The sequence below is a fragment of the Mytilus trossulus genome, chromosome 7, assembly GCF_036588685.1.
Source record: "Mytilus trossulus isolate FHL-02 chromosome 7, PNRI_Mtr1.1.1.hap1, whole genome shotgun sequence".
Taxonomy (NCBI): Eukaryota; Metazoa; Mollusca; class Bivalvia; order Mytilida; family Mytilidae; genus Mytilus; species Mytilus trossulus.
The window spans coordinates 70,721,847-70,733,992 of NC_086379.1; the positions used below are offsets into that span (position 1 = coordinate 70,721,847).

The following is a 12,146-nucleotide window of genomic DNA, read 5'->3' on the forward strand; positions in this document are numbered from 1 at the left end:
TTTGCTGCAAAATTAGAAATAAAACCCTTTTATATGACTTTTATCAGTTAAAAAAAGATAAAGAAAAAATATTTTAAAATTTTTATCTTGATTCTTTCATGTTATCATAAAAAGCTTATGTCCAAGTTTCATAAAAAAATCAATTGGCTAAGTTTAAACAAATCAATTATGTTAGAAAAACTTCGGCCACAGCTTGAATTTACATGGATGGTTATGTCTCACTGGAGTCACTTCAGAGACAAACTGTTGCTGACTCAACAAAACTTGCATGATATGGAGAAATATTGACACACAATACTATGGTAAATTCAATATCATTCAAATCTCTCTTTTGTAATTATATGAATAAAATGACAGCTGGTTTTATGTACATCAAACACCAGAACCCAAAACAAAATAATATCTAAAAAAAAAAATTTAGCGTTTGTTTCATTATTTGATTTAAATTAAACCGATAACTGCTTCAACTTACCACTGATTGATCAATCTAAACACCAAAAAACAACAATGTATATGAACATACCACACACTTACATATATATCACCAATGTGCAACATGTTTGACATACAAAAAAAAAAATACATCAAGATAAAAAAAAGATGTATTTTCTATTGCTGCTTTTTTTTTATTTCCTCAAACCTTTATATCTCCTTTAAATTATTAGCCAATGATATCTGCAGCCTTGATTTGTATACTCTCAAAACATGATAATAGATTTTTGTGTGCTTAAATATCATACAAAAATATCCATGAAAGACTTCAATTTGAACATCCCCGACAAAATAAGCAAAATTACGAGTAAGGGTGATTCAAATGGAGGTCTTAAAATGAACACAAAAGGAAACACAATCTTACCACAGCTTCTACCTCCTAAACATGATACATCAAAATCATTTTTAAGTCACCAAGTATACTAGTTATAAAGAATTCAAACAGTTGAAGATACTGACATATGATTTTTGTTTTATGCAGTTTATATTTGGAAGTATGTATACTTGTAAGTAATTTGAGGTTAAAAAAGACACAAGTTAAAAGAGTTGTGAAATGAGATTTAATTTTACTAAAATAAAAGACTCAAGGTTCAGAGTAGAACATTTATATACAAAATGTATGTTATTGAAGATTTTCTGAACTGGCATAATCACTCTGTATTCTAACATACATCAAGTATTAAAGCTTAAATATCTGAAAAAAGGGCTGAATTCTATTTACTTGTATAGTCATAGAAACTACTAGCCAAAAAATGTTTTGGGCATGAGCACTGTCATTTGTCCAGGGATATAATCTGTCCATTATCATGATTATTCATAACATCATGTAAAAGCTTACTTGTAATATGGGTCCAACAACATCACTTATAGTTACTTTGTATATTATATGTTTAAAATAAATATAAATAAAAGGATTTATAATCATAAATATATACAAAATGATATATTTAAAAAATACAAACATGCAGTCTGAAATACCTAAACCATGGATATATCTTAAATTTTGCATTCATAATTCAAATAACATGCAGGCTATACTTGATGTATAATTATACATAGTTGTATGTTCTGGAGACTCTATAATACTTTTTTTCTGCCATATGTGTTATTTAAGAATAATACAGACAGCCAATCATTAGATATATTTGTTCAGATGATAACTGGTCTCTTTATCATGCAACTTACCCTGGTATCCTAAACAATCATTTATTATAAAAACATAATATCAGTAGAAATTTAGAGGAAAATCATGGTTGAAATAAAAGTATGAATTGACTTTAATGAATAATTTTGATTACATAAAAGTGACATTCATAAACTTCAGATGATGTCCACATTTCAATACAATCAAAACTTTTTTTTAACTTTTCATCATGAAATAGATTTTTTATCTTTAGCATAAACAATTAAACTCTGTACCATATCTAGATTTATTATAAAAACTCTCAAATTAATACACAATGTCTCCACTTCTATACTACTACTCTCTTGCTTTGAGTGTCATATTAAGAATGGAGAATGTGGGAATTTAATGTAGTCATGGTGATTATAGAGATTGATCTCCCTTCTTTCACTATACCAATGTACATTTTCTCTCATCATCTCTATAACAAAAGGATATCTCACAATATACAATGGCACATTAACCTATGATTAGAATGTGCCAAAAAATTAAATAGCATCTAGGTGAGTAATAATTTCTATAATTTCTATAATGACCCTCATGGGTAGTGAAGGTCATAAAAAAAAATCCTGGTCATCATCATTTCCATTAGTTGTGACTTACCTGGGGTGCTGAGGTGACTGATGGGTCACATGTGACTATAAGCTTTGAGTTGGTAAAATCCACATCTGTAACCTGTAGATTAGCATATACTGTGGTCCCAACTGCTGTGTTCTAGAAAATAACAATTTTGTTATACAACAGCATCTATCTAAAACTTAAAATGGTCTAAATTTATTTTTTTTGTTCATTGATCAAAATAATAAATCATAATGAGCTAAAAAAATTGTCAGAAAATCAAAATTTATATGGTCTTGCTATAAATAACTTTAGTATGATAAGCTTTGACTGGGCAATACAGAAATGATCAATAAATGCCATTCAAATGGGGAAAGATATTAGGCATTAGATAGCCAATGATTACCTCAGGTAAAGATGTCTTCATGGTCTGACTTGAAAACTGTGGTTTTTCATCATTTACATCTCTAATCTGTATAGTGATTGGTCGCCTGATCTGAAGAAACAAAAATTGTCATATGCATATTAGACCTCCACATTTCTGACTGACTATTTGGCTACAAGGTAGATAATTTGTGAACTATTTAAGATTACTTCCACATTTGTGACTGAATATTTGACTACAAGGGAGATAATTTGTGAACTATCTATGTAATAACCTTCACATTTGTAACTCAATATATTGGCTGCAAGGGAGATAATTGGTGAACTTTTTATAAAATTACTTCCACATAGGCTTAGTACAAGGAAGATAATTTGTGAATTGTTTAAGTAATTAACTCCACATTTGTGACTGAATATTTGGTTATAAGGGAGATAATTTGTAAATTATTTATGAAATTACTTCCATATTTGTGACTGAATATTTGACTACAAGGGAGATAATTTGTGAACTATTTATGTAATAACCTCCACATTTGTAACTCGATATTTGGCTGCAAGGGAGATGATTTGTGAACTATTTATGAAATTACCTCAACAGTGGCTACAAGGGAGATAATTTGTGAATTGTTAAGTAATTAACTCCACATTTGTGACTGAATATTTGGCTATCACCGAGATCATTTGTGAACAATTATGTAATTATGATTTACCTCCATGTTTGTGACTGAAATTTTGGCTACAAGGGAGATAATTTGTGAACTATTTATGCAATTACCTCAACATTTGTGCCTACATCATAGGCAATGAATTCTACAGCTATCTGTGGTTCATCCTGAAGAAAAAAAATGCAATATATGAAAAAAATGCTTGCTCATCTTCACTAATGTTTTTAAAAATATATGGCTTAGATGTATTCCACATACCCACCAAAAATGTACGGTAGTCAATAAGGATTTTAATTTATAATGGCAATCACCATAAACAATTGTAGTCTTTCATTTGATATCTACCTAAACATTTCTGTTATTAAAAATAGCTGACATAGATTCCTGAAGTTAGGTTAAAATGTATTAGGAACATAACTATGCAGAAACAAGTAGTTCTTGTTTTTCTTGTAATAATTGGAAATTCCCTTACTTATATAGGATTCTTAATTTACTGAAACAAATGAACAGATCACAGTTAACTTTTGTAGGATAAATACATATTTTTTTAATTACACACCCACAACCATCTAAGAATATATATTTGATAAGATTCATATTGAGAGTGAACATAATTTTCCCTAAGTACAAATGCTCCTTAAAATCATCCATAAACATACCAACCTCTCTATCGATCACTCTGATAAGACTAATCATCTATAATCATACTAACCTCTCGATCGATCACTCTGATCAGACTAACAGCTCCTGTTTGTGCATTAACTTGGAAAACATCACGGACATCAACTTTACTGTTATATAGCACCTGACCAGTAGCTCCTGTAGTTTGTAATGTGTAGTTCAGGGGACCTTTAAACAAAAAAACATTTCTTACATTTCATAAAACACACATTATCAAAACTGTAAACTTTAGAATGAAGCAGAAAAAAACATAAAATAAAAATTTTAAAAATATAAGATGTTTGACAGAATACTGGTAATGAAAATCAAAACATCCTTCCTCAACAAAAAAGCAAACCATATACATGTACATCTGACACTGAGAATGTAGCAACTTTATTTGTAGTGTGTTTACAGTATTTATCAACTTTTGAGTCAAATATCATTTCTACTAAAGCATCGACTCCAGGCTGGAATATGCCCTCACCTACTGATAGTCTCTACAGAAATAGTACATTTCATTGATTTTAAAGCAAAAGATTACAAATTGTATTAAATAAAATTTTACTGCAAAACGGTAAAACATTTCATAATCTTGTGAAACGAAAAAGCATTTTGCATATTTATTGTAAATTAATAGTACATCAAGAAACATAGACTTACCTTCAGGAGTATTTTCAAACAAATTATAATCTTGCATGAACTTTGTGAACTGAAACTCTCCATAAACTGTTAAGATAAATAGATATTTTTTATAATTAAATCTGTGTTTTTGCAAAATGACATAAAAACATTTTTTTGTTTTAACATGAAGTCTAACACATAAATTATATTCTACTCTTGAAATTTGCACATTGAATTAAAGATCTATTGTTTTCTACTATTTTACAATCCAAGATGGAGGAAGACCCCAAGTTACTTAAAGGTTGAAAGACATACCTGTCTTATCTGAAAGCATATATTTTCATATCTTATCTTAAAATTCTATTGTCAAGTTTTCATCACACATAATGTTTTTTCTGTGCATAACTAAACACAATTTGACAATTTGTACAACCTGTTAATGTAAAATATTTTAAAAATGTAACATGTAAGATGTACACTAAATTTTGTCAAATTATTAAAAAAAAACCAAAGCAATCCTCCCCCTCCATTCTACCTTAATTTACATTAAATGTTAAACAAGCAAGTTTTCTAGCTTTCTTTTGTTTTAAAAAACCTATTATAAGAAAAAAATTGTATAAAAAAAACAAACTTTGATCATCAAATAACATAACAAAGCCTGAAATGTCTATTAAATTATTTGAGTACAGCTTCTCTTTTATCTACTTTCATCTTGAAGCTCCATATAGCAAACTCATATGTATTTTATGGACTTTTACACTGGTATATTTATACTCTTTATTTCCCAAAGAAAGCTTATGTAGGACATGATCGTAATTTTGAAAGCATTGAATTGCAGATCAAAATGGAGAATAGAAGTCTGGATAATTCTGAATGGTTTGGTGCTGATTTTCAAAAAAACTATTAAACAGAATTGCAAGAAATTATCTCAAAGAGATAATAAATGTTTAATTTATGCATCTTAAAATGAACATGAAGTAAAAAGATCATTCACCAACTATCATGGTTACTGAATTAAAGAATATGAACCAAAAAATCATACCTTTTATTTTTTTTATAATCAACAACTTACCTGAGTGAAGAATTGTGAGAAGAAACGCAACAGTAAGTTGAGTAACTATGGGTCGACGTATTGGGTGTTCCATAGTGTACCTGAATAGGAAGAAAAATAATGTGGCTCACTCGAGATAAGTCACAAAATGTATCAAAAAATGGATCAGACTCAAATGGCTTAGTTGTGAAGAATGTAAAGTGGATGCCAGGCCTTAAAACTTTCCCAACTGCAATCTGTTCACAGAGTAGTTTTTGAGGTGAAAATACGGCCATATTAGAGGGGCCTGATAGGGGGTCTAATCACGATTCACGAGTTGATTTTTTTGTCAATCATGATTCACAGAAAATATCAGAAAAATATATTAAAAAAAAAATCTGTAGAAAAACAGATCATGATATCATTGATATGGATAACAAAAATGCGCCGCTCACAATGAATGAAAATAACCCATTAGGATCCTCATATTAGTCCATTTGTTGTGATGAACTTTAAAGTCTCGAGTTTATCTGTATGAATGGTTAATCTGTTTAAGAACATGTCAACTAAATGTACCAGCATGCAGTGGCGGATCTAGAAATTTTAATAAGTGGGGGACAACTGACTGGCCTAAGAGGGGGCCCGCTCCAGTCACGATTCAGTGATTCCCTATATAAGCAACCAAATTTTTTCTCAAAAAGGGGGGCCCCCCCTAAATCCGCCTCTGGCATGTTATTTTTTTTTTTTTTTTAGGTGATATATAGTCATGATAAAATTGAGAATGGAAATGGGGAATGTGTCAAAGAGACAACAACCCGACCAAAATAAAAAAACACAACAGCAGAAGGTCACCAACAGGTCTTCAATGTAGCGAGAAATTCCCGCACCCGAAGGCGTCCTTCAGCTGGCCCCTAAACAAATATATACTAGTTCAGTGATAATGAACGCCATACTAATTTCCAAATTGTACACAAGAAACTAAAATTTAAATAATACAAGACTAACAAAGGCCAGAGGCTCCTGACTTGGGACAGGCGCAAAAATGCGGCGGGGTTAAACATGTTTGTGAGATCTCAACCCTCCCCCTATACCTCTAACCAGTGTAGAAAAGTAAAAGCATAACAATACGCACATTAAAATTCAGTTCAAGAGAAGTCCGAGTCTGATGTCAGAAGATGTAACCAAAGAAAATAAACAAAATGACAATAATACATAAATAACAACAGACTACTAGCAGTTAACTGACATGCCAGCTCCAGACTTCAATTAAACTGACTGAAAGATTATGATTTCATCATATGAACATCAGGCACAATCCTTCCCGTAAGGGGTTTAGTATCATACCATCATAACATATATGAGAAGAACATAACCCGTGTCATGCCAACAACTGTTTTTAGAATAAATGTGTTTAGTTCCGACGCAAAGACCTTATCAGTGACTCAATATTAACTCCAAAATATGCAATCTTTAATGACTTGACAACAGTATCGTAATTATATCCCTTCTTAATAAGTCTTTTCAAAGGTTTTGTAAGTTTATGAGGTGAATACTGACACCTTTGTGCTTTATAAAGAATATTTCCATAAAAAATTGGATGTGAAATACCTGAACGTATAAAAAGTCTGCATGTTGAGCTATATTTACGAATGATGTCTTTATACCGATGATAAAATTTAGTAAATGTTTTGACTAGTTTGTGATATCGAAAACCCTGGTGTAATAATTTTTCAGTAATACATAAATTTCTCTCGTTAAAATCTAAAACATTGTTACATACACGAGCGAATCGTACAAGTTGAGATATATAAACACCGTAAGATGGTGACAAGGGAACGTCACCATCTAAAAACGGATAATTAACGATAGGAAATGAAAAATCATCCCTTTTATCATAAATTTTAGTATTCAGCTTTCCGTTAGTGATATAGATATCAAGATCGAGGAAAGGGCAGTGGTCATTGTTAGTATTAGCTTTATTTAAAGTGAGTTCACCAGGATAAATTTCATTAATATACATACTGAAGTCGTCATTATTGAGAGCCAAAATATCATCCAAATATCTAAAAGTATTATTAAATTTGTTTATCAGGTGTTGTTTTGACGGGTCTTTGCTTATTTTTGTCATAAATTGTAACTCGTAACAATACAAAAAGAGGTCCGCAATAAGTGGTGCACAGTTAGTCCCCATTGGAATTCCGATAATCTGACGATATACGGAATCCCCAAAGCGAACAAAAATGTTATCTAGTAAAAATTCAAGGGCATATAAAGTATCAAAGCATGTCCAATTAACATAGTTTTTTTGTTTATTGCTACTAAAAAATGACCTAAAAGAGTTTGAACATATATATTCACATTCTGATTTTTTGAATGCCCATTTAATTAGGTGTGTGAATTTTTTCTTAATGAGAATGTGAGGCAATGTGGTATACAGGGTAGAAAAATCAAAACTTTGAACAGATTCAAAATCACCAATATAAGCATGCAATTTATCAAGTACTTCCAACGAGTTCTTGACACTCCAAAAGTAATTTATTCCACTATTTTCGAAGGCCTTATTTGAACAATTTATTATAAGGTTTTTAATTGTACCAAGTGTGCTGGTAAGAATAATAGACAATTTAGTAGTTGAACAATGGCTTGAAGACGAAATAAATCTATATTTGTAAGGGGTTTTGTGTAGCTTCGGAAGCCAATACATAGTTGGAACTTTCATTGTATTTGGCTCTGCTTGTAAAGCGGTGGCTAAAAGTTTATGTTTGTTACAGATTTCGTTTTCTGAAAATGGAGTCAGTTGGAATGTTGGTGAATTGGTGATTTCCTTTTTCAGAACCTCGATGTAAAATTTACGTCAAACAATAATAATATTATTAGCAGCTTTATCGGCCGGGACAAAAACAAATTCCTTGGCTAGTTCTTTTAGTTTATGTTTGATACGAGAAATAGGTTTATTGTGGTTATTGTTAATAGTAAAATGTTCTTTAAAATGTTGAATACGTATATCAACTATCTTCATTACTGAATTAAAAAAAGAGTCCAAAGATTTTTTGTCAGCTTTTTCCCGTTTTATCCATTTCATACAGTAAGTATGAAGTGAGTCGTGGATGATATTACGACACTCATTCCAATTAATAATTGACGGGGGACGATATTTAGGTCCTTTACTGAGAAATGATTTTAACTCTCGGTCTTGAACGATGTTAAGATCTCCTGTTATAACATGGGAAATGGGTCCATAAATATATTCGGAATTACTGCAATTACATGAAGTAGGTGTATTTTCACTGATATTAACATCTTTACACAATTGACTATAATTAAACACAAATTTCCGGGTAGATTTCTTATAAATATAACAAATAAGAGGTAGCTCAGTATTGTCAAAATATCCAGGAATTTGTTCTTTAACAGAATGGTCGTTAAATATACCGGCAATATTTACAAAATCAAAGCCTTTATTGACATACTTAATTTTAATAAAATGTTTTTTATGATCTTCAGGGCGATCAATTTTGGGAAATAATTTAGAATAACAATATGCCATAATAATTTGAACAATTTCATACTTAGGACTGCTATATGAAATTGTGTTGCAATCCTCCAAAATTTTATTTAACTTATTAACCGGTAACGAACAGAGTTTTGTTAACAGATAATGTCTGCCGTTGTTTTTTGAAATAGAAATTAGGTCCGAAATATTGGTATGATTGGCCCGAAATTTTCTTTGATTGCGATTTGTTCTACAACCGTGAGAACGGTTTTTACGAACAGTTTTAGAAACAATATCCAAAATGTTAACGGAATTGGTTCTAGATATATTACCAATTCCCATGATATTATCATTTAGACCGAGAGGGTAAACTGTCTGTAATTTTTTAATCCAATTTAATTCAATTATTTTCCGTGATCGTACAAACTTTGAATGCGATTCACCAGGCTGCTTATTTACTACTTCTAAAGGTTGAACTGCTAAATATTTAAAAGGATGGTTGTGCTTCTTAAGGTGTTGGTAAATGATACTTTTGAATTTATTAGGTCTTTTAAAACGATACAGATGTTCTTGAGTGCGTTTTGATAAATATCTTCCAGTTTCTCCTACGTACTGAATACCACATCCCGGTTTGTTTCATGTGAGTAAATAAATAATACTGTTTGTTTTTCAAGTAATATCAGTTTCAAAATTTAAAGAAAATGTGCGACCATTAAACGTGGACCTTACCGTATTGTTGGTGGAAAGACGGGGACATGTAAGTCATTTTTTGGCATGACACTTATCGATAGAAGGGTAACCACGATTTTTATTGTTAAAAATGTTAGCGATGGTAGTATTTTTAGATAACCGATTTTGAAAATTGAGACGTGTAGATACCCTTTGAACAAGTTTAGTATTTAGTATTTTTCCGTTTCTTAGTTTCATAATTGTTTTGTTAGTGAATTACATAATAAAGGAGCAAAGATTGGCGTCCAGAATATGAACCAGCATACAATAATTAAGTTAAGTAAAAGTGATAAATTTGTTCGGCTGAAAATGTCGAACGCTATCAGCATTAATTACTAGTACCCGAAAAAGATAGTGTATATCAGGGTATGAAAGATAGTGTATATCAGGGTATGACTGATGGCTGACCAATTAGTAGAATGGGGCTGAATATTGAAATACTACTTTTTGATAAACATTCCTAAAGTAATGAACTAGAGCAGTTCTCGCTCGGACACACACTCCATAATCTAGTATATTATAAGAGCATAAACCTGAAGCACGGGGAGGCACTCTACTGCCTCCACACGGCACTAAAGACAAACTCTGTAAAAAATAAAATTGAGAATGGAAATGGGGAATGTGTCAAAGAGACAACAACCCGACCAAAATAAAAAAACACAACAGCAGAAGGTCACCAACAGGTCTTCAATGTAGCGAGAAATTCCCGCACCCGAAGGCGTCCTTCAGCTGGCCCCTAAACAAATATATACTAGTTCAGTGATAATGAACGCCATACTAATTTCCAAATTGTACACAAGAAACTAAAATTTAAATAATACAAGACTAACAAAGGCCAGAGGCTCCTGACTTGGGACAGGCGCAAAAATGCGGCGGGGTTAAACATGTTTGTGAGATCTCAACCCTCCCCCTATACCTCTAACCAGTGTAGAAAAGTAAAAGCATAACAATATGCACATTAAAATTCAGTTCAAGAGAAGTCCGAGTCTGATGTCAGAAGATGTAACCAAAGAAAATAAACAAAATGACAATAATACATAAATAACAACAGACTACTAGCAGTTAACTGACATGCCAGCTCCAGACTTCAATTAAACTGACTGAAAGATTATGATTTCATCATATGAACATCAGGCACAATCCTTCCCGTAAGGGGTTTAGTATCATACCATCATAACATATATGAGAAGAACATAACCCGTGTCATGCCAACAACTGTTTTTAGAATAAATGTGTTTAGTTCCGACGCAAAGACCTTATCAGTGACTCAATATTAACTCCAAAATATGCAATCTTTAATGACTTGACAACAGTATCGTAATTATATCCCTTCTTAATAAGTCTTTTCAAAGGTTTTGTAAGTTTATGAGGTGAATACTGACACCTTTGTGCTTTATAAAGAATATTTCCATAAAAAATTGGATGTGAAATACCTGAACGTATAAAAAGTCTGCATGTTGAGCTATATTTACGAATGATGTCTTTATACCGATGATAAAATTTAGTAAATGTTTTGACTAGTTTGTGATATCGAAAACCCTGGTGTAATAATTTTTCAGTAATACATAAATTTCTCTCGTTAAAATCTAAAACATTGTTACATACACGAGCGAATCGTACAAGTTGAGATATATAAACACCGTAAGATGGTGACAAGGGAACGTCACCATCTAAAAACGGATAATTAACGATAGGAAATGAAAAATCATCCCTTTTATCATAAATTTTAGTCTTCAGCTTTCCGTTAGTGATATAGATATCAAGATCGAGGAAAGGGCAGTGGTCATTGTTAGTATTAGCTTTATTTAAAGTGAGTTCACCAGGATAAATTTCATTAATATACATACTGAAGTCGTCATTATTGAGAGCCAAAATATCATCCAAATATCTAAAAGTATTATTAAATTTGTTTATCAGATGTTGTTTTGACGGGTCTTTGCTTATTTTTGTCATAAATTGTAACTCGTAACAATACAAAAAGAGGTCCGCAATAAGTGGTGCACAGTTAGTCCCCATTGGAATTCCGATAATCTGACGATATACGGAATAGTGATATAGTGGTTTTCTCACATAAAAAATAAAATTTTGCTCAACCTGTAATTTTTGAAATGCAAGCTGTCCCATAAAAAGATATCACAAATATGTCAGTAAGGTATAAATGTCAGTGTATTAATTTTTTAATTATTTTTTTTTGTGTTCTATTTTCATTTTCATTTTGGAATAACTTCAATTTTTAACTGAACTGACATGTTTTCCTTTATAGATTTAACAATACAAGTCATTTCCATTCAAATATAAATTATGGTAACATGGGAGGGAGAAATCATA

The 12,146-nt window shown here is 31.2% G+C and overlaps 1 protein-coding gene across 2 annotated transcripts in view; it reads right to left on the reverse strand.

Annotated features, from left to right (window-relative positions):
• LOC134725718 (protocadherin Fat 4-like) overlaps positions 1-12,146 on the reverse strand; it is a 50,711-nt gene that overhangs the window by 38,291 nt on the left and 274 nt on the right. For both annotated transcript variants that reach the window (XM_063589750.1, XM_063589751.1), the window contains exons 2-7: positions 5,639-5,718; positions 4,606-4,671; positions 3,995-4,131; positions 3,393-3,449; positions 2,640-2,729; positions 2,279-2,389 (exon numbers count right to left, since the gene is read on the reverse strand). In XM_063589750.1, the coding sequence (XP_063445820.1) occupies positions 2,279-2,389; positions 2,640-2,729; positions 3,393-3,449; positions 3,995-4,131; positions 4,606-4,671; positions 5,639-5,711 (534 nt within the window). In that variant the 5' untranslated portion in view covers positions 5,712-5,718. The remainder of the gene's footprint in view (positions 1-2,278; positions 2,390-2,639; positions 2,730-3,392; positions 3,450-3,994; positions 4,132-4,605; positions 4,672-5,638; positions 5,719-12,146) is intronic.